This window comes from Coptis chinensis, chromosome 3 (genome assembly GCF_015680905.1).
Source record: "Coptis chinensis isolate HL-2020 chromosome 3, ASM1568090v1, whole genome shotgun sequence".
Classification (NCBI taxonomy): domain Eukaryota; kingdom Viridiplantae; phylum Streptophyta; class Magnoliopsida; order Ranunculales; family Ranunculaceae; genus Coptis; species Coptis chinensis.
Window position 1 is genome coordinate 89,262,925 of NC_141458.1, and position 23,473 is coordinate 89,286,397.

Genomic DNA, 23,473 nt, shown 5'->3' on the forward strand with positions numbered 1-23,473 from the left:
TGTCATACGGAAACACAAATGAACTCAAAAGCAAAATTGTGTTTGACACTTGGGACGGTTTTTTTTAGGGCCCAAATGATAAGCAAAACCTTAAGTATATGTATTTAACTAATTTTATTTGTAAACAATACATTGACTTTCTTTGAACTGAATATATACAACCTTCTTACATTTCATTTTAGCTCCTGGAATAGAAATTGGAACTGACTCTTATAACAAATACAAGATGCGGTGAGTGAAATCACTTTATTCAGGAGCGAGGATTAAATTAACTGATCGAGGTGCCTGTCTTTGGTTTCCTAAGTTTTGTTCTTTTTTCCCCAAAGTACAGGAAGATGGGATAGTGCTAAAAATAAATTTTCAAAATTTGTGTTCATTCTGAGTGTAAGAAGATGTGATAGTGTTAAAATATATGGGTCAGGATGCTTATAGAATGTCCATATCATGGAGTAGGATCTTGCCAAGTATGTTTCACCTCTCTAACTTCATAAATGGGTGTGGATGCTTATAAAATGTCCATATCATCATGGAGTAGGATCTTGCCAAGTTGTATAATAATCAGCTGATGCCCTATATGAGCTACTATTAGAATTGCATAAGAAAACTATTATTAAATTTGCATTGTGATGAACATTTCAAAGCGATGGAATTACAGTTGAACTTGCAATAGCTCAACAACCTTAATTCGATACGCAACAAACTTTGGTTGTAGGAATTTTAATAATTTTAAAGTAAAATCGAAGCTTAAAAATTCTTACGAGTGTACTACTGATAGTCGATGGATGATAATTCTTTGGTCTAAAAGAGTGAAGAGTGCTTGTGTGAATTATTGTTATACTTATTTTTGTGGCACTTTATTGATACCATCAAACTTAACCCTTTCAACGTTAGTGCAATATTTGAAGAACTTTGTAGTACTATTTCTTCATCCGAACTTTGTTTTGCAATGTGCTTGCAGAAATATTGAGAATAGATAAATCTACTATAAGAAATAAGGAAAAAGGTAGAATAAGATGGAATATTTGAGCATTTTATTATAAGTTCAAGGTGTGTGTTAGAAGTTTCAATTTTGGAAACGGAATGCTATTTGAAAGGCACACTCTTCTTCCATCCATTTAATTATTAGATTGTTCAAATCTGAAAATTAATGGTCATTACCCATTTTACCCACCCAATCTTACGTTAACACTTTGACATGTTCACATTGACGAAAGACATAGAATGACATGATCTTCTCTATTATTCATGTTGAAATTGAATAAGTATATTTTGCATGTATACAAGCAATCACCTAGAAAAAGAGAAAATACTTGGGGGAGTATTCTAAGTAAGTGAACGCATTTTTTTGAAGGAGAATTTTTTTGTATTCATCAATTCATCATAGAACACGTTCATATGATAAATCTTTTCAAGTGGGAGTAGTGTATTTTTTGAGGATATGGAAACAATCAATATGTTTTAGTGATTTGATAGACAATTTAGTGATTTGTACACATTAGTACGTAACCCAAACGGTGATGATTTACCGCTAAATCACCATAAATATAAGAAAACTATTATACAAGCTAGATTGAGTTTAAGATAATTCTATTTAAAAATTATGGATTAATATCCTAAACCACAAAGTGAAGAGGCTATCTCAATTTGATCCCTTAGTTTCCAAGTACTTATGCACCATAATCGCTGCTCATTAACGTATTTTAGTTTATTTTCAATAAAAATATATTCTAATTCGAAAATTTGTGTAAGACATTTTGTAAAGCCTTTTTAGCACACAAAATATTTAATAGATCCCGAGGGTATGCCCTGGGTTCAAAATCTAGTCTATATACTAAAGTAGAGACCTCTAAAAAAAAAAAAATTCTCTCCTAGGTGACACTCTAATATGAGAGATATCCTTTTATCTAAACCTATTATGCCATGCGAAACCTCTTTGGAGAGTTTGAGTGTGAAATAACTTGTTTTTACCAAAACTTTCTAAAAAAATAGGGGTAGGCCACGTAGAATCTTTTTGGAGAGTTTGAGTGTGAAATAACTTGCTTTTACCAAAACTTGTTAAAAAATAGGTGTAGGCCACACAGAACCTCTTTGGACTAAACAATCTTCACTTACTATTCATATATTTACGCATAATGCTAACATCACAGCAGGCTGCTCCAAGTCTCGAGTAAGGCAGTAAGACAATGAACTGGTACTTTCAGAGAAGCTGACTCAACATACCATTCGTTTGCCAAACAATTTCTTCAGATCGACTTTGGCCATGGCTGAAAAATCCACATCTTCGCCAGCCTTGAATTTCACAGCACAAGGAAAAAAAAGAAACTTCAGAGAACAAAACCATATTCACTTGGAGATTTTTCTATCTCATTCTATAATTGATTATGTATATACAGACACCTCATTTGATTATATATTTTTGAGTAAATACATATATTTTTTTTTCTAAGTTAGCAATTTGAGTATATACTTTTTTTTTATAGCGAAAAAAGAGTATATACTATAACAAGTAACTTTTAACTTTTTGACAAACCACAAGTGCCAGTAGTATATCCTAAATTGTGCAGTGCCAAGAGAACGATAACAATACTTGGTTTGTAGCACAGTAGCAGCATGTTAACATCATGTTACTATATGGAATTGATAAATTTACATGCTCTATTGGTGACTTTCTTTCTGGAATGATTAAAGCAACTATCTGTACAAAGTCGAGACTAAAATGGCTAAGTCCAATGTTTCTGAGGTTCTCATCCTAATCTCAAGATGAGAGATATAAATATGAGTATAAGAAGCGCCGTATTCTTGCCCTTGACATTATCTCTGAAAAGTTCCACACTTACAGCTTTCCTCATGCTCTTGAGCTTCCTGACTACTACATACTTACTGAGAAATTCTTAATTCAGTAGAACCATGCATTTAAACTAACACACAGTCAAGCTCCGTAGAAAACCAATCACCCTCACGAGTGGGAGTCACAATCAAGTGACCTTATGGCATCAACAATTGAGATGGCTGTTGATGGGGCTGAAGCTCTACTCCATTTTTAAATCAACACTCCTCTCTACAAACAATTTAAGCTCCTGAGTTATATTAAATGTGACGTTAATACCATAGTGTTATTTACACTTTATTTTGTTTTGTCAAAGATTTTACGGTTTTACCTTCTCGACGTTAAACCTTTTTCTAAACATTTGAGATCTTGATAACATCCTTCACAGGCAAGCCAATTATTCTTGCATTTAAAAAATCTAGAACCTAATGATGACTTAAGGATGAAAATTTAAGGACAGTGTTGAACGTATTCTCTCTTCCGAGAATACTAGAAATCGATCATACACTCTTAAGTATAAATAAATTTGGAGACCAAACAAACGAAGAATTTAAGGCCTCATACAACAGTTTCAAAACAACGTCTTTAAAAATGATTTCTGAAACAAAAATCTTTAAAGTATGAGAATGTATCAGTTGTACCCAGTAGCTTGGATTGGATAAAGGAAGGTGTTGTCAAAACCCAAGGAAGCTATGGTAAGGGACAATTTCTTTGGTAAGTTATTTGTTATTTTTTTATGTTTAGAATTTTCATGTGCCTATGCAATTATAACACATGCAACCTTTGTATTTCAACTATAATAATGTTTACATAAATCAATTTCAATTCCATTGCCTACATTCATTTCTTTTCTTCTTGAATGTAGGAAGTTGTTGGGCATTCTCTATCGTGCAGTGACAACAATTGAAGGGCTAACCCAAATCACAATAGGTAATAAGTTAGTATCTCTATCTGAACAAGAGCTAATTCTGGACTGTGACAACGAAGGTGAGAACTGGGTTTGCTTGGGTGGTTACATGGACGATGCTTTTAAGTTCATTCAGCACAATGGAGGTCTCGTATCTAATGTTGACTAAATGGTACATGTGAAGTCAATGAAACAACCACGTACGATGCAAAGATTAATGATTATGAAGATGTTCGTACCAATGAGAACTTATTATTATTAAAAGTCGTAGCCAACCAACCTATTTCCCAGTTTCCGTTATTGTTGTTGGCTATGGAACAAGTGACGATGGTACTAAGTACTATGTATTAACTGGTGAAGAATTCATGGGGTACTGATTGGGGCAACCAAGGATACATTAAGATGAAGAGAGATGTTGATGCCAAAGAAGGCTTGTGTGGTCTTGCTATGATGGCCTCATACCCTATCTGATTGAAAAAGTTGAAACCAAGATACACCTGATATAGCACCCTGAAGTGGTTGATATTGGGTAGTTGGGATGGGATGGAATCGGCAATTACACATCAATGTAAACGCATATATAGTATGCAAGGCCAAACAACACAAAATATGGTGTAATCGATATGTTTTGAAAGTTGAGGAAGTTTGGCATATCAACACCATGATTACATTAAATTTGGACATTTTACATTTATTTATGCGACCTCACAAAGCCAATTGTGCATACTATGCAAAATCATGCACAAAGTTCTTCACATGGGAATTTTCGACTAGCTGGAAGGACTTATGCCTGACAATCGTAATTGTTAACCACCAAGCTACACTAAACCTAAAGTTTCATAATTTGATGTAAACAACAGTAGGGAATGTGAAGATTTGCACTTGAGAATAAAGATGAGGTTGGCAAAACAAACCTCAAGCGTGTCTGGAGCCCATATTTTACGCAAATCTGGGCTCTTGAGGAACCACGTTAGTGGACAATTCTCCCAACGTGAAATGGGATTCCGCAAAACCAAAAGAATCAAATCTAAAGTAGCAAATAAGATTAATCAATTAGATCTATCAATTGGAAGTTTTCTTTCATGTATTTGCAAATGATTCATGGAGCCAATTTGATGACCTGAGTTGTTGAGTAGTTTCCCCATATGGTCATTGTTTGACACCTTATCATAAAAGACACCTGCTTTTAGAGCAAGTTACACAAATTGATTTCATTATAAAATCATCTTTTTGAGTGGTAGTCCATATATTAGATTCATCAACAAGAAAGGCATGAGTAATATATGACTTTCACTTGAAATTTAGCCCTGTTCTCATTCAAACTGGTCAAAGCGTGAAAGTTCTTTGCAGGCATATTTGGTGCATTTTTAAAACAATTAGAGTACTACATGAGGGGAAAAAAATCAATTAACAGGACTTGGCATCATACCCTTACTCTTATGCAAAGTCTTAATTAGTAGCAGGAAACTTTTTTACTTCGTATGGCATGTGTTGCTAACAACTATGACTTTAACATTACGTGATGGTGCCGCATTTAGTGCATTTGAAGGCTTCATATAGAAAAGCAGGCGGTGTTGCAGAACAAGCTATTGGTTCAATTAGAACTGTGTTTTCTTTTGTTTCTAAGGGTAATTTGGCTGCAAAATATGCAGATTTATTGGAAAAGTCGGTGTCGTTGGAACTAAGCTTGGGTTCACTGAGGGTATGGTGCTGGAATGGAGATAATCTACTTGGCCACATACTCAACATGGGCACTACCATTTTTGTATATATTGATCTATCTTGGTTGCAAAGCAAGAGATCATAGGTAGTTAGAATATTATTATGAAGTAACTGAACAAACCTTAGTTACCGCCTGAAAAGATGTGAAACAATGATTTGATACATAATAAATTAGTTACCACATGAGTTTTCAATACAAGGAGCGTGAAGCTGCGAGAAGCAATGAGAATTTTCGATTTTCGCAGCAAATCAACATTGAAGAAAGACAAATTGGAGTGATAGCAAGCTATTTTTTGTTCTTGGGCAAGGAATTTTTTAGGCAAAATTACAAAATCAACACAAACTATGAGTGACAAATTTCAAAATCGACAAAAGTGATGATTTTCTGACTATTATCGTAATATAAAACACTGTAAACTCATGTATATATAAGTAGAATAAGTGGTAGTCCAAAAAGAACATAAAAAAAAATCTCTACTCTTTATATGTCTTCGTTGTCACTGATTTTGCTTGAAAATGTATTGTGAAGATGTTTCAAGGGAGAGTACCACCGAAGAGTGATAACACAAAGTATTATGAGACTTTGGGTGTTTCAAAGAATGTATTACAAGATGATTTGAAGAGAAAGCTGTTATTAAGAATTTGAGTGATCCAGAAAAGTGTTATCCAGAGAAAAGGGTTTTGGAAGTCCCATTTGGATGGATACTTCGAAGTTTCTCATTTGTGAGGTGTAGTGACTCCCTTAGATCTAACAGTCATTCAAAGCAATGCACGTAATATGATAGGGTTGGGAATGGTTATGCATACTTTAACCCTTCTTCGATATATTATTGGGTTCAAAATGCCATTAATTACTTCGCTCACAAAGATCATCGTATCAACATTGACTATGAGCATTTTAATTTAAATCTAACCCAGACACCTTCGCAGAGTGCATAGGAAAACTTTTAACAACACTTAAAGGGAACAACATTTTAAAATGAACATTTTAACTCATTTTCTTTGCTTCTATAGTGCGTTTTGACGATGACCAAATTCAGAATTATTATATGGCACGGTGGAGTAAGTATGAACATCTCATAAACTATGTCAACTTTCAATTGCACGCATATGATAAGGGTACAAGTAATAAAGCAGACCATCAACTGCTTTAATATACAAAATATTTAAAAGAGATCCCGGGCATACTGTAGATGTTGGTTATTTTGGGACTACGACCTGATGATTTGTTGGATAGGAAATGGTTGCACTCTTCTTGGGATAAGAGTTGCCTACGTATCAAGTTTCTCGGGCAAAACTTGAATCAAGCCTTACGTAGTTCATCTCTCTCTATTTATAGAGGTGTGCTTGAATCGTTATGGATTGCAGATCCACCTTGTGTGCTATCTTGGTGATTCGCCATTAATGTGATGTTACATAGTTAATGTTTCCTTGATTGTGGCATTGATTGAGCTCCAAGATTGTGCTAGTTGATATCTTTCCATGAATTGTTGTAACTGTTGCCGGTGACAACCTGGATGCTGGGTCATTGGTACAATCCGATGTTATGGGACGAGCTGAAGTAAGACGTCCTGCCACGTGGACATGTGCTCTGTAGTGTAGAACGGAGGGTACTTACACAACCCCCTTTATTTTTTACTCGTTCATTAGACAGCTGTTGCGTGGAATTAGAACGGTTAAAAAGTAAAGTTTGAAAGCACGTGTCTGACAGCTATTTTGTTTTGAATTTAGGTTTTAGGGAATGTACGGGAACTGTTGGGCTGGATTCATGGGCTTGGAGTTACAGCGATTCGTGGGCGTGTAATGATTTAGGTTTTGGGAACACGAAACGTTTTGATTGTCTCGAGGTGTTTTGGGCAGTTGAGTGGTTTTTGACTTATAGAAGCTTTTGTTTGTTCACTTTTCAACCAAAGGGAAAAAAGGAAAAAAATATCCAGAGTGAAAGAAAAGGAAAGAAAAAAACAAGGAAAAACTTCTCATCCTTTGCCATCAAGTTCGTGTTTTTAACTTAAATTTTTTTTTGAGCTTTCCTTCTTTCTTTGATTGTGCAATGTCTATGACTAGTGATAGTGTAAGTGGTGAGGTTGAAGTTGGTAAATGGAGAGAAAGAACGGTAAGTGACGAAGAAGTTGATGATAGGGTTCGTAGTGGTGATGAGGCTTCGTCGTCTTCTTCGTTGGAGACGGTAGATGAGAGGAAGCCTAAGTCGGCGGATTGTTATGCCGCTTTGAGAAAGGAGTTTGGTTGGGTGAAATCCGGTCTGTCTATGTACGATCTGGCTGGGGAGAAGAATTTGTATACTAACGACTGCGTTCCTTGGGGTGGAGGAGTAGTTGTTTGTTATAGGTAGATGAAGGCTGGGATGAGGCTGCTCTTTTCCCGTCTTACTGTGGAGGTTTTGAACTTTTTGTTGAAAGCCCCCTGTCAACTCGTGGGGAACAGTTGGAGGATTCTCCATGCGTTGGATTTGTTGAATGACCGGGGCTACCACATCTGTTTAAACGATGTGACGGAGCACTTTGTTGTGAGAAATTCGAGTGTTGTGAACTTTAGTTTTCATGTTTATAAGGGGAAGTCTCCTGTTATTATGGGGATGAGTAAGGAGGATTGGGGGCGTAAGCCGTTGTTGGATGTAGGTAGATATTGCCCGCCTGGTTTGGAGATTGATAAACGTGTTGTACAACCTCGTGGTAGGTCGTTGGTTGTAGGTTGTAATGTGTGTGCTTTAAATTATAATTTGGACGTTCTGATTTATTTGGTTTGTTTTTACAGAGATTACAATCCGTGATCGTACGAAGAACGGTGTTATTGAAAGGTTTGCTTGTTTGAGTTTAGTGGATAAGCAGGCTTTGTTGGGTGAGGTTACGCATTACTTTAAGAGGCGTGAAGGGAAGAAAATCAACCGTAAGAGGTGTGGTTGATTCTAGCTCGGGATCTGCCATGGAGAGGGAGAGTCAAAAGAAAGCACCTGTTTCTAGAGTGAAAAGGAGTGGAGGTGCTAGTAACAGCCGTTCTGGTGGAGCTAGGACGTCTGGTGGGGTCACTGAACACCGTTCTGGAGCGGTGAGGGTGGCTGGAGGGGTGACGCCTTCCAAATGTCCTGAGTTGGGTGACGTAAATTGTTTGCTATCCTAACGTTCTGAGTTGGGTGATGCAAATCGTTTGGCACCCCAATGTTCTGAGTTGGGGGGTGGAGGGTGCTCTGCGTCCAACCGCTTCTCCTTTGGTGATGCAGATCATTCTGCATCCAACTGCTTCTCCTCTGGAGATGCGGGTGCTGGAAGTGCTGGTGATGCTGCAGGTGGCAGTGCTGGTGGGGAGGGTGATGCTCCCACTTCATTCCGAAAGCCTAATCTGAAAAGGCGTTCCGAAGTGGTTGAGTCAGAGGGGGCTAAGAAGGCCCGAACTGAGTCTGGAGACCGACCTGGTTCTGTTGAAGGTCGTTCATCTTCATGTCGGGTTCCTCTGAAAAGGATGAACCTAATTGATTTGGCTAATGATGCTGGGTTGGCTGAGGCCCGTGGAAAGAAGAAAGTTGGTGAGGCTGAGCTTGCTGCTGAGTAGGGCAAGGGGTCAGAAAGTATGGACCCAAGCAAGAAGACTGACAGTGCTGTCCTTGATAGGATAGTTACGTATGAGGACCCCTATAGTTTGCTGCCGAAGTTTGTTATGAATGGTGACTGTAGCTTCAAGGCCCCTTTAGTTGGTGGGGCGTTGTTGGAGAGTATTGTGCTTGCTGGGGATAGGCGCAAACTGGACAATAAGGGTCTGGAAGTGAACTTGGTGGAGATGGAATGGTCGTTGTGCTATGTGAGTATTCTTCCGTTATGAGCTTGCTCCTTTTGGGTCTTGCTGATTTTGATCCATTATAATGTCTATATTTGTTATCTTGTTTGCTAGATTCTGGTAATGTATAGGAAGCTGAACGATATGGCGTCTACCACCGACCGTTATAAGAAGGAGCTGGATGTCAGCAAGCAAACTTATAGTAGACTGGTGGCGATATGGCGTCTACCTCCGACCGTTATAAGAAGGAGCTGGATGTCAGCAAGCAAACTTATAGTAGACTGGTGGCTGAACAGCAAGTGGAGAGAGCGGAGGTTGCAGGGCTGAGGGATCAAGTGCAACAGCTGGGTGGTAAAGTGGCTCTGTTGCAACCCGCTCTGGATTCTGCAAAGCTGGAGGTTCAGCAATGGGTCGATGAGTACAAAAGGCTGTGCTCTATTGTTGAACGAGCTGAGACTACATATAATGACTAGGTGGACACGGTGGAGAGTGGCGATGTGTACGTGTTGTTGGATGATTATGTTGAGGCTTTGGATAAGTATGATTGCCTTAAGATGTCTATTGAAAGTGGAGCTACAATAGTGTCTGCTGCAGATGCTGGTGTAGATGCTAGTAGACCATTTGATCTGCCATCTGATCAAGTCGTTGTTCCACTGGTTGCTTTAGCTGTTCCTTCTGTTGTTTCTGGGTCAGATGTTTCTAAAGTTGTTGTTAATCAGGCTACAGGTTCTGGTGCTGTAGAGGGTGGTGATCTGGACCCTTTGAATGTAGAGAATCTTCCTTGTGTGAATTGACTCTGAACGTTTTGTGTTTGATCTTAGGTTGGTAGGGTCATTGAACAATATTTAAACAGCTATTTGCTTTTGATACTGATACATTTTTTTTTTTTTTATGGGGATACTGAGGTTATTTTCCCAGGATAACCTGGGGGCCTCAATATCTAACCAATTTTGTATTGAAGTAGAAATATTTAAATTACTTACTTGTTGAAGTTGGTTTGAAGTATGCATGTGATTGCTTTTGTTGCTACGAATTTGTTGTTTGACGGCCTGTGCTGCATAGTGCCAGTCCTGATGAACTGCTTGACTTTGCTAGGTCGTCTTTAAGTTACAGGTCGTAGAGTATTTGAGTACGACCTGATGTAGTTGCGTAGTTGGTACCTAGGCTTCGTCTTGCCCTCAGGTGTACGCCCTGATTTGTTCCTTTTGGGGGAACTTCTGATTGATATAATTAGCCTTTGAGTGGCCATTATATTTGAGTCTGTCTTAAACCCTTTGTGAGGTCGTAAGTTGACTTGGGGTCCTTTTGGGGGTCCCCTAGATTGAATTTGTCTGATAATTGGCCTTTGAGTGGCAATTACAGTTGAATTATACCTAACCCTGGTGTTGGTGTTAAGTTGGTTTAGGGTCATTTTGGGGGACCTTGATTTGAATTGATTGAAATTAACCACTGCGTGATTGTTGTTGTTGAGTCGTTCTGAACTCTGGCTTTGATATCCGACCTGACATTGTGATGTCTTAGGTCGGCCTACGTAGTGTGAAATGCAAAGGTGTTCATGTAATGCAAAAATGATAGCTGCATTCAAAGTGTTGATGAGATTTCATTCATATTGACTTATGTACTTGGAGAAAAAACTTATTGATAAAAGCGCTTAAGGAGAGCTGTATTCCAAGGTCGGGGAAGTCTATCACCGAGCTGGGTTTTGAACCAGTATGCGCCATTTCCAACGACTTTGTCAACAATGTAGGGGCCCTCCCATGTTGGGTCAAGCTTGGCTGGTGCAAAAGTCTTTTTGAGGACTAGGTCGCCAGCTTGGAAAGATCTTAGGACGACCTTCTTGTTGTAAGAACGTTGGATTGTTTGGTGGTACCGAGCTAGGGATATTGTGGCAGTTTCTCTACATTCTTCTAGGAGATCAACTTCTTTTGCCAAGATGTTGTCATTGACTCCAGATTCAACAATGTCAGAATGTGTAGTTGTGATTGTGAGCTCTGAAGGTATCACTGCTTCCGTTCCGAAGCAAAGTGTGAAAGGAGACTCATTTGTACTGGATCTAGCTATTGTTATGTATGCCCATAGAATGTTTTCGAGTTGCTCTGGCCATTGGTTTTTCTTGCTCTCTAGCTCCTTTTGGAGGTTTTCTTTGATGGCCTTGTTGGTGGCCTCTGCTTGGCCATTGCTTTGTGCATATCTAGGTGTAGAAAATGCTTGAGTGATGCGCCATTTTTGTAGAAAATTCTTGACTTGTGTGCCAGCAAATTGTGTTTCGTTGTCCATGACTAGGGTGTGGGGTAGACCAAATATAGTGATGATATTAGTCCAAATAAAGTTGATTACGTTGACTTCCTTGACTTGGACTAGTAGGATTGCTTCAACCCACTTGGTGAAGTAATCTGTGGCTGCTAGGACGTATTTGAGCTCTGATTTCTTTTGCGGGATGAACGGTCCCATGATGTCTAGCCCCCACATGTGGAACGGCCATGGGCTGGCTATGTTGATCAATTCCCTTGCTGGACTTAGGTGATTGTGGCCAAAAGTTTGACATTGGAGGCATTTAAGAACGTACCTTTTTGCCTCGATATGTATGTTTAGCCAATAATACCCTTGGACGATTGCTTTGTGTGCTAGTGATCTTGCTCCTGCGTGGTTGCCACATTCACCTTTGTGGATTTCGTCGAAAATGAGTTGTGTTTTCCTTGGAATTATGCACCTTAGAAGGGGTCCTCCTGCTGATTTGCGGAATAGTCTTCCTTTGATCACTGTGTATCTTGGGGCTCAGAGTTGTATTGCACAAGCATGCTTTGTTTCTGATGGAATTTCACCATGTAAAATGAACTTGAGGAATGGGCCCATCCAAGATTGATTGATCTCTTCTTCGGATGAGGGCTGGAAATCTGTAAGGCTGTTGATATTTTCTTTCTGGTAAGCATGTCATTCTAGAATGTCAATGTAGACTGTGGTTGGACATGCCTCTTGTGTTTTGGAGGCTAGGAAAGACAAGCTGTCTACATGTCTGTTGTCTTCTCGAGGAATGTGGTCTAAGGAGAATGTTTTGAACGAGCTGATTATGTCATAAACGACTTGAGCATATTTTGCCAAGTTTGCTCCATTCATGACATATTCTTTGGTGATCTGTTTGACGATTAGCTGAAATCGTTGTAAGCTTTAAGCTTTGAGACTTGTAGTTGTTGTGCCATTTGGAGGCCTCTGATCAATGCTTCATATTATGCTTCGTTGTTAGACGATGCGAAATCGATTTTGATTGATTTCTGTAGCTGGGCTCCCTCTGGTGAAGTTAATACAGCCCCCAGTCCACTACCACTGTTATTGTATGTGCCATCTACGTGGAGGTGCCATGTGTTTGGGGTGGCTTGTTAATGGAGTGAAGTGATTGGCTCGGGTTCCCAGTTGATGTCTTCGACGAGGAAATCTGCCAAGAAATCAGCAATGACCTAGCCTTTGTGAGACGTTCTGGGAACGAACTCGATGTGATGTTCTCCGAGTTTTTCAGCCCATTTGGCCATGCGGGCTGTTTTGTTGTTAGATCTCAATACCTGTTTGATGGATACATTAGTGATGACCTTGATGCTGTGAGATTGGAAGTAAGGTCGGAACTTCCGAGCTGAGTAGAGTTAAGAAAGTATTATTTTTTCCATCGGAGAGTAATGTTTTTCTGCATCTGCCAACGTCTTGCTGGTGAAGTAGACTAGCTTTTCGATTCCATCATGCTCGCAAAAGAGAACTGAGTTGATTGCAAAGTCGGTAGTTGCAAGGTACAACCCTAGTGTTTCTCCTTCTTCTGGTTTGGACAGGATGGGTGGAGTTGATAAATAAGCTTTCAGGTCGGTGAATGCTTTATGGCACTCGTCTGTCCAAGTGAATGTTGCTCCCTTTTTGAGTATTTGCAGGAATGGTCTGCATTTGTCAGACGCTCTTGAGATGAACCTATTGAGGGCTGAAACCATGCTAGATAACTTGTAGATTTGTTGCTTTGTCGTTGGTTCTGGCATTTCAAGTAGAGCTCGTATATGTTCTGGGTTTGCTTCAATGCGTCTTTGTGAGACGAGGTAACCTAAGAATTTTCCTGAGGCTACTCCAAATACACATTTGGCTAGGTTGAGCTTCATCTTGTTTTGGCAAAGTCGTTCAAAGGCTTCTTGTAGGTGGGAGATGTGATCACCTGCCTTTTCGCTTTTGACGACCATGTCGTCTATGTAGACCTCCATAATGTCTCCTAGCAAGTCTTTGAACATTTTGGTAACCATTCTTTGGTAGGTCGCTCATGCGTTCTTCAAGCCCAAAGGTAGGATGTTGTAGCAGAACGTACCTTGCTCGGTTATGAAAGACGTCTTTTCCTGATCTTCTTCTGCAAGTGGTATTTGGTTGTATCCACTGTATGCGTCTATAAACGATAAAAGCTCATGGCCGCAAGTTTAATCTACCAATATGTCGATTCTTGGTAGGGGGAAGCTGTCTTTTGAGCAGTGCTTGTTGACGTTGGTGAAATCTATACATAGTCATATCTGACCATTCTTCTTTGGAACGACTACTATGTTGGCAAGCCAGGTCGGGTACTCGACTTCTCTGATGAATCCAATATTTTTGAGCTTTTCTATCTTTTCGTTGATGGCTTTTTGAAACTTGAGTGCTAGTTTCCTAGGTCGTTGTTTGATAGGCTTGACGGTTGGATCAACATTTAACTTGTGGCAAGCAACCTGAGGGTCGATTCCTGGCATATTGATATACGACCAAGCGAAAACATCTTTATTGAGAGATAGAAATTCTACAAGTTGCTCCTTGAGCTTGGGGTCTAAGTCAGCCTCTACATAAACAAATTTTGGGTCATCAGTTGTGCCCAAATTGACTTTTTCTCCTGGTTCTATTTGAGCTTGTTTAATGTCATTGTTGGAGGGCTGGATGTTTGAGGATTTTGCCTCTTTGGGACGTCTTTGGCTTCAACGACTTGAGGTTTGGGTAAGGTCGTTGTGCTGACCTGATTGCATCAGTGAGCTTCCAGTTGGTTCCTTCTGAGCTCCATGACACCTCTGGGATCGGGATATCCTAGGACCTGGTGTAGAGTTGATGTAATTGCTTGGATTTTGTGAATCCAACGATGTCCTAGAATGGCAGTGTAGGGCGACCTGACATCGATCACACTAAAGCGTGTTGACATTTTGACCATGTCCTCTTTTTTGCCAATGGAAACTTGTAGGATAACATCTCCGATGGCATCTGTACGATCTCTGTTGAACCCATAGAGCGGTGTATTGGACTCTATCATCACCGAGTTCGGCAGGTGCATGTCCTTGTATGTTTGATAGAACAATATGTTGCATGAGCTCCCTGGATCGATGAGGACTCTTTTGACTGTCCAACCGTTGATTTTGACATGCACCACCAAGGCATCATTGTGAGGTAGGCACACCTTGTCTAGATCATCTCCTGTGAATGAAATTGTTGTTGTCCTCTTAGGGTCGGTGGGGTTGATCATCTCGGCTTTGTGTGGGAGGTGGTAGATTTCTTGGATTGCACCCACTCTTTTGCGCTTCTCCCTATATGAGGTTTCGTCGTTTGAGCTGTTTGTAATCATGTTGATTACTTTTTCCTCATCTTGGTCGGAGGAGTGCTGTCTCCTATTGTGCCTTGACCGACCTAGAGACTTAGATCGTCGTGTTGATCCGCTCATACCATTTCGCTTTGTTGGGTGTCATTCATTGCTGCAGCTCCTACTTCTGTGGCATTTGGCATCCAGCTTGTGCCTCAGGTCGCTTTCTAGTAAGAACTCTTTTAATTTGCCTTCCTCCACTAGGTCTTGGAGATAGTGCTTGAGGCTCTAACAATCATTGGTATCGTGGTGGTGGAGTTTGTGGAAATGGCAGTATGGACGCTTTGGTATGGCTATCACCTTGTTGATGTTTGGCTTGAAGTATGGTGATGTATATATTTTCTTCAGGATTTGACTTGGCGTCTTGGAGAAGTTAGAGAATTCCCTCTTTGTGTATGAGGGTTTGCTGGTGTTGGCTCTCTTGTTGTTGTTGCTGCTTGAATATTGCTTGCTTCCCTTAGGGTCTGGCTCGTTGCTAACTGCGAGGACCTCTTTGCCTTTGCGCTTGACCATCCACTCTTCGTACTTGATGTATTTGTCGACTCTGTAGTACAAGTCGGCTGAGGTGTCTGGTTTGTTACGCATGAAGGACGGTCGGAGTCGTCCAAGAGGGCGTTTGTGAACGCAGAAATTGCAAAACCGTCACTGAGTCCTGACTCCAGCGAGAGGAGGTCCTTCTTAAAACGTCCTAAGAAGGCTCAGATCGTTTCGCCATGAGCTTGCTTGAGCTGGAACAAGGAGTCTAAGTCGGCGCTGCTTTCTCATTGTGGACGAACTCGCATCTTAACGTCTCGCAAAGGTCATCAAAGTTGTTGATCGAATCTAGGGGGAGTGTGTAAAACCAGTCTATTGCTCAGTCATTTAAACTGGCTGGAAAAAGTTTGCACTTTAGGTAGTCGTAGTCAGGATGGCTGTAGAGTGCTAGGATTTGGTCAAAAGCGAGCGCACGTGCTCGGCGTGTGGGGTACCGCTTGTCGCATGTGGGAACTTTGGTTGAATGAACTCTGAAGGAGGTTGTTTGTCTCGGATATCTTGGATGAATGGTGATGCTTTATACGTCTCTAGCATCTTCTGAGCGATCTGGATTGCGCTGACTCTTTTGCTTGACTTCTCTAGTTTTTGCGTGAAGTCTTCTAAACGCTGATTGGTGGTGTTGGTTAGGGCTGCAACAGTGTTGTGCTCCCCGACTTCTGTGGTGCCATTGTTGGCGTTGGAGTTGGCCTGCTCTCGCATTGTCTGGTTCTCTTGTTGCAAAGTGATGAAGGCTTCTTGGAGTGTCTTCATCTAGTCTGCCAATGCTTGTAGGTTGGGCTTCATTGTGGTTTTTCTGACCAGCTTCGTGGGCTTGAGAAAAGAGTGGTTGTTTTTTTCTTAAGGAAACGAACCGGCAGACGGTGCCAATGTAGATGTTAGTTATTTTGGGACTACGACCTGATGATTTGTTGGATAGAAAATAGTTGCACTCTTCTTGAGATAAGAGTTGCCTACGTATCAAGTTTCTCGGAGTAAACTTGAATCAAGCCTTACGTAGTTCATTTTTCTCTATTTATAGAGGTGTGCTTGAACCGTTATGGATTGCAGATCCACCTTGTGTGCTATCTTGGTGATTCGCCATTAATGTACTGTTACATATTTAATATTTCTTTGATTGTGGCATTGATTGAGCACCAAGATTGTGCTAGTTGATATTTTTCCATGAATAGCTGTAACTATTGTTGCGGTGACGACTTGGATACTGGGTCGTTGGTACGATCTGATGTTGTGGGACGAGCTGAAATAAGACGTCTTGCCATGTAGACAGGTGCTCTGTAGTATAGAACGGAGGGTAATTATATATACCAAAATCTAGTATAGTCATATTACGAACTCAGAAACTGCAAAATATGATGGTTTGACGATTGACGACTGACGACTACGTCCATGGTGCCTTCACAGCCCACACTTTAGCCCGATACAATTCCCAGTTTTAGGCTTTTAGCCACCATTTAACCCCAAGCGCGAAGTTGGCCCTCATTTATGGGAGGGTTATAGTTCAAACTTCAAAAGCCTCAACACCATTAACAAGTGAGAGCCCGCTGTAATCGTTACAGTGTACGTATTTTCATTGCTACGTGGATTGTGGGACTAGTTTTGGTCCAGACACCCAACAAAGAAGTAGTTTGTTTTTTTTTTTTTTTTTTTTTTTTTTTTTGGCGATAACAACAAAGTAGTCGCCATCGAGACACTTGGCTTATAGCATGGCCTTCACGGGCCAACGGCCAGCCAAAAGTTGCCAAATAAAAGCGTGGTTTAGCACAACAGGAAACATATTAGATTCCAAGATAATAGTGAATATTCACCACTTGAGATTAACGGTAGTAGAGACTCCTAGAGTCAGAGAGCACAGGAAAGTAGACGAAGAACTAAAATAATGGAAGAGAGAATGGACAGTGAGAGGAAAAGTAATGAATAGATAGAGCGTGGCTTCTCTGTCACTAGCATTTACTTTCATTTTTTAAGAGCATACACCACCCACCTTTTTTCTTTGTCAAAGACTATCTTTGATAGAGAGCATAAAGATGGAGAACATAAAAAATGAGGAATTTTTTAACGAAATGTATATGACAACGAGTTCCACAAAACACCACGCTCTATTTGAATAATGGTTTTGATCTAATTATTGTACGACTAAAGTAGCTTTTCTTAAACTTTTTTTCCCCATGAATTAGAGTCTAGTCTCATGAATCATGATTTCAAAACCATCCTTACAATCCCACTAAATTAACAAAGTACATTTGGCTATTGATAACAGTTCACAATGAGAGGCAAACAGATGAGTTACCACTTATTACTAGCCATGTAGCCCGACCTGTGGCCGGGCCTGTTATTCTTAAACCCATCATGTCTGGGCCTATATTTAAGGGAAGCACTTGGAAGTTTAACATATCCATATCCAATAAGTAATACATATCATGATCCATTAACTAATACATATCCATATCTATTAACTAATACATATCCATATCCATATCTAATAACTAATACATATCAATTAACTCCTATGCGTACATTTGAAATAATGAAATAAGGCGTAGCTTTGTTTTTTGTTTTAGCATAACACATGCGTAGCTTTGTTTTTTGTTTTAGCATAACACATGAAAGGACAATTTTAATTTATATTAAATTAGAGAGCAGGCCAAATTCAGGGTTAGTTTGGTAAGAAGGCAAGTAATTATTTTTCAAATAGGGACTATTTTAAAAACTTTGCTGATGTGGCTCACTATGAGCATCTTGGGAGAAACGGATATTAATATAGGTAGGATTACTTTACGGTCCTGTATTGGGCGCCACTAAAATTAGATCGGGCAGTCTCCAGCCCAAGCCCAAACAATAAAGTCCAAATAAAAGCCCAATACACCCCCCTCCTCCCCCAAATTGCGAAACCGGAAAAACCTACCTTAACCGGTCATCTCCCTCTCGCAAACCCTTTGAAACCCTAACAAAAAAATCCCAAATTCGAATTTCAATTCGAGTGTAAACCTACAAGTGCCCGATTGAATTACCACAAATCTCCAACAATTCGAATTTCTCACCGTTAAAAACCCCAAATTGAAAGTTGAAAGTTGCCATTGAAAACTAGATTCGAGTTTCTCACCGTTCGAGTTTCTCACCTCTAAATTGAAAACTCCCAACAATTCGAGTTTCTCACCGTTTTAACTCCTGTTTGGACAAACCAATCACCACATTCGAGCTTTAGCAAAATTGATAGTTGGGAGAGCGGTGAAAGCTTGAAATTTCGCCATTGAAGCAAAAAATACAATTCAATATCTTGCATTCATTTCCAATTTGAAGGTAAGAACTTTTGATTGCTTTGTCCCTTTTGATTTTTGTATCTGTTTATTTGTTGAATTTCGTTGAGCTTGGTGTTTATTTGTTGCATTTCGTTGCTGTTCAATTTGTTGTTGTTAAATTTCGTTGTTGTTCAAAAGAGTTAGGGAGGAGTTTTTTAGTGGAGGTGGGGAGATGGAGTTTGTTTGTTTAGGTGGGTTTAGGAATATTAGAGGTGTGTATGACTGGAATGGGTTGAAGTTGGAGTTGGACGAGACGCAATATGATTTCAGTATTAGTTATGAGATTAAATGTGAGAGTGATGATCCTGAGGTTTCGAAGTTTGCTGTTTGTTGCATCTTCTTGTGAACCTTTTTTTTTTTTTTTTTTTTTGTATAATGTTGAGTTGAAATGTGATTTGTTTAGATACACTTAGAAAGATTGGAGCTTGGTTTGTGGATTTGTATGTCTAGATGTATCTTTTCAATTTTACACGTAAAGTAGATGACTTTTGAATTATTGTCCACCTTCTGGTTACATTGTTTTGTACTTGTTAGTGTGAGTTAGTAGGCTCTGTTTGTTGTTCCTATTGTGGTCACTTTTTACTTAGAATTAGCAGCATAAGCCTCTTTCCTTTGTGATTGATATGAACAAGAACGACTCCATGTCATGATGTTTAGTTTGATCTACAAGAATGGAGATCTACAAAGTTTGTTGTTTTATTTCAAATTGAAAACTCTTGTAAAGTACATGCTACTTAGAGTCTAGAGAGCCTAGATTATGTCATCATCTGCAATAATATTTGTATATTGTGTTTTTGTGTTTGTTATCGTGTTGAAATTTTGGAATAGATGCATTTATAGTTTGATTCATTTTTAAGTAGTAAATCCCTTTTAGTATTAGAATGGTTTTGTTGCTGAATCACTTAGCATGTCTTGCTATGAATTTCTTCTGTACCTCAAGGGCCATGGTTCAACCTTATCAAATACCATGAGATGTTTTTCTTTTGAGCATCTCTTTGATCCCTATACGATTTAGAAGATAGAGTTAGTGTTGTTTCTTCTTCCAAATAAAGTATGCATTCCTCTTTCATGGGTTATATCATTAAGAAAAGCTCCAGATATAGTTTGTATGTGGTTGTATATTAATTCTACTCCAAATATACTATATCAATTCCCAAGCACCTTGTTTTCTATTTTCATAGTGGCAAGAAGCACACATGTAGTTCTAGGTTTTTGTTGCATGCAAATGTTTTTTAGGTTTAAGAAGTGTCGACTCTATAGTAGCCTAAGATTGAGTTGAGGTTGGAACTATCAAAAAATCTTGAGTTCTTTGTCTGTTAAGTTCTTGGTATATATCTTGAGTTCTTCATGTTCATGTTCTTAGTCATGGTAATGTGTCATTGCAGCCTGATTCTTTAGTTTATGCTATTGTTTTAGGTGCATGTTCTGTTGTGAAAAACTTGAGTTATGGTCGTGAGTTGCATTATCGGGTTTTGAAAATTGATGGGGTTGTGAGTTGCATTATCTATTACAAGATATGACTAGATGATAGCTGGTGAAATCAATTGTGTCCTCGATGATAGCTCCTCTTTTGCTAATTATTATTCACCATTTAGCTTACCATTTCGCTCCAAGTCAAAACTTTAAGTTTTCACTTTTCAGTACTTCGCTTACCAATTTTTGTTCTGGGAATCCAATGTTGTTTCTTAGAAACAAAAAAGTAACCTGATAATGTAAAATTTTCCCTAGAGGTTACACATTATGACTTCCATGTAGTAGCTGTTTAGGATGTAGAAATTGTTTGGCATGTTTTTTTAATAGTACCACATTTAAAACTTCGAAGTTGTCGTAACTGTCTTGCCATGTAGATAATTAGATGCACATTGTGGATCAGCTGTTTCTCGATCTATTTTTTCTTTTGCTTGTCTTTTTACTTTTAATATAAACTTGGCCTGGGTCACACTTTAATCCTTCAATATCGACAGTTGAAACTTGAGTGTTGTTGTTTTGCTTGGCATAAACTCTTGAACAACCTTCGAGTGTGAAGTGTCCCCAACCATAATAGGTGGTCAAGTTTAGAAATCCTAATTGTGGTACAAAGTGCAAACTACAAACATAATTCTCTGGTTCTGTACATTTCGTACTACCATATGCTGTTTTTTGCTTGAGTTAATATGTGTCACTTTGATTCTTTGTTATGTTTGCTGGGTAAATTGGTGATGATGATTGACGGGGTGCATATTAGAAATGTAGTACTAGGGACACAGAGAAAATTGTTTCTCGCGTGTGGCTGTGTAATGATAGTTATGATTGAGTAATATAGTAATTACAAATTTTCTTTTTCTTTTTGGATTTTTAAGCTAAAGGAAGACATAGATAATCTGTTGGAAATCGACTGTGATGTCTATATTAGATTGTTTAGTATTAAAGGATTGCGTTGAAGTTGATGAGTTGGAGTAGGGGATTCTCTTTCCCAGACAGTTAAGTTAGGCTACTACCTGCTTTCACTACTAATATTTATTATATAAGCTCTGTTATCCTTTAACAAGTATTTCTGTGTGAACATGTTAAATCGGGAGTCTATGGGTTAAGAATATATTGAGTGGATCTATTAACTTACAAAATAGAGAGTCAAAAAGTTGTACTATAAATATCCCCCTCAAGGTTAAATATATCTTTTGATCTGTGGATCCTTTCAAAGTCTAAAAAGTTCTGGTCAAGTTAATTAGTTTATTCCATTTTGTGTGTCAACACCTAGTGAACGTTGTTTTGAGAACTGTGATTATAGAAAGAGAGTTTCAATTGCGTTATTGCTACCAAAGTTATGGTACATGTAAAAGGAAATGCTTCATTATATTATGTCTGAAGCAGTAGAGTTAAGTATCCAAATGTGAGCTAATTAAATTGATATGGTCTTTTAGCATCAGATCAGCATGGTTTTCACTGTCGTGTAAAAGTTAGGTTATATGTACATATGGTTGTTGGAAGGATGTCATTATTGATTTCTAGGTTATGACAGGTTTAAGTATACGAAACGTTGACCAAACAAAGGAAACTCCGCCCAAAATTTGATAGAATTTGGATAGCGTAACGCCTCGTTCTATTTCTTCATATATACTTGGAGTTATCATAGCAAGCTTATAAGTATATTAGTTTTACGACTGAGATGATCTCCCTTTTCTAGTGTTTTTCTTTGTAGAGCCAACAAAATATTTACTTGTAAGATATATACTTGTAAGATATACTTGTGTTTTTCTTCATATATACTTGTAAGATATATTTTGTTGCCATGTAGAGCCAACAAAATATAGTCTACATCTTTAGGCCCCGTTTGAAAATTAAAAAATGAGTTTCTTTACATCTTGTTGCTAAACTTTCATAGTGCTCATTTTTCATACCTAGTATTTTCCTTTAGGGCCTGATGTTATAAGAGAAGATACTTTTACCATTTTATGATTAGTGTTTCTGTACATTCTGTTACTCACCTTTCATACTACTTATGTTCTTGAGTCTTGACTAATGAGTAATGACCTTGATCACATGCAGCTTTTACGAGTACGTGCTTAAGGTCTGGATATAGGGGAACAAAACTGAAGCGGTAAAGCATTATAGGTGAGAAACTCTTTCTTTGGTTATCAAACTTACTGAATGTATGTTATCAAGCTGGTTTTTTTCGGTGGTTTCCCCTCTGCTTGACGAGGGACAGAGTCAAGTTCATTTTGTTGTAGAAAGAGTCCAGTTATTTCGTTGTAATACTTGATGTACATAAATGATGGTTCATACAGAAATAGTCTTGTATATATATATACATTTTCACTGTCGTGTAAAAGTTAGGTTATATGTGCATATGGTTGTTGGAAGGATGTCATTATTGATTTCCAGGTTATGACAGGTTTAAGTATACGAAACGTTGACCAAATAAAGGAAACTCTGCCCAAAATTCGATAGAATTTGGATAGCGTAACGCCTCATTCTATTTCTTCATATATACTTGGAGTTATCATAGCAAGCTTATAAGTATATTAGTTTTATGACTGGGATGATCTCCCTTTTCTAGTGTTTTTCTTTGTACATTGTTTCTTTAAATATGGTTTACTAATACTTGTTTTATTTTTCTTTGTAGTGATGGGTCCTTGATAAAAGAATGTGAAGAATGTAGCGAAAACTATATTCAAGGGTGTGAAGAAATTATTTGGTGGCGGTTCCTCTAGTGGTGACACAGTTGGAAGAAAGAGACAAAGGGTATAGGGCTTAACCGCATCAGCGCGTAGAGGAGACCATTTAGAAAAAGAGGTTCCTAAAGTTGATTCATCGAGTGAAAATAGTGATAACAATGTAGGTTAGATGTACATATGGACAAAGGAAAGAGTATAGTGGAAGAGGAGAGTGAGAAGAGTGAGGAGGGTGATGAGGAGGATGATGAGGAGGATGATGAGGAAGGTGATGAGGAGGATGATGAGGAGGATGAATAGGATGATGATGTGGAAGAATGTGGTAGAAGACGTACCACCAGTAGAAGAAGCACCTCCAGTATTGGATTTCGTAAGAAAATCCAATGATGATTTGGAGTTTCAAAGAGGTGTGTATGGGGTGGCCCGTATGAGTCAAAGTTGTTGTATGACTATGTGGTGCATGTCGCTTGTGACATTTGGGAGAGAAAGGTAATATATTTTGTTTTTCTTGGGTACTTTGATTTTCTTTTACAAAATCTTTTGTTTCTGCTCATATATATCTAATGCGTGCTCAGTTGTTTCAGGAGGATCGCGGAGCGTTGAAGTGTGTTTCGCAATTAGCGAAGTTATCCCAATGGGATTTCA

At 38.8% G+C, this 23,473-nt stretch overlaps 1 protein-coding gene and 1 long non-coding RNA gene across 2 annotated transcripts; both read left to right on the plus strand.

The window, feature by feature from the left end:
* The first annotated feature begins 2,716 nt into the window (after positions 1 to 2,716).
* LOC147511497 (senescence-specific cysteine protease SAG39-like) lies at positions 2,717 to 3,903 on the plus strand. The gene is made up of 3 exons (XM_086598488.1): positions 2,717 to 2,740; positions 3,447 to 3,541; positions 3,693 to 3,903. The coding sequence occupies exons 1-3, from the start codon at positions 2,717 to 2,719 to the stop codon at positions 3,901 to 3,903; spliced, it is 330 nt and encodes a 109-aa protein (XP_086454614.1).
* Positions 3,904 to 18,291: 14,388 nt separating this feature from the next.
* Positions 18,292 to 23,105, plus strand: LOC147511498 (uncharacterized). The gene is made up of 3 exons (XR_015217002.1): positions 18,292 to 18,678; positions 22,203 to 22,268; positions 22,780 to 23,105. It is a non-coding gene; the product is annotated as an uncharacterized LOC147511498 (long non-coding RNA).
* Positions 23,106 to 23,473: the final 368 nt, after the last annotated feature.

Bases quoted from the DNA above. Each gene is read 5' to 3' on its own strand.
- LOC147511497 (XM_086598488.1), top strand. From the start codon at position 2,717: ATGGCTAAGTCCAATGTTTCTGAG. The intron at 2,741-3,446 runs GTTCTCATCCTA...AAATCTTTAAAG, and splicing joins CTAAGTCCAATGTTTCTGAG to TATGAGAATGTATCAGTTGT. The intron at 3,542-3,692 runs GTAAGTTATTTG...TCTTGAATGTAG, and splicing joins GGTAAGGGACAATTTCTTTG to GAAGTTGTTGGGCATTCTCT.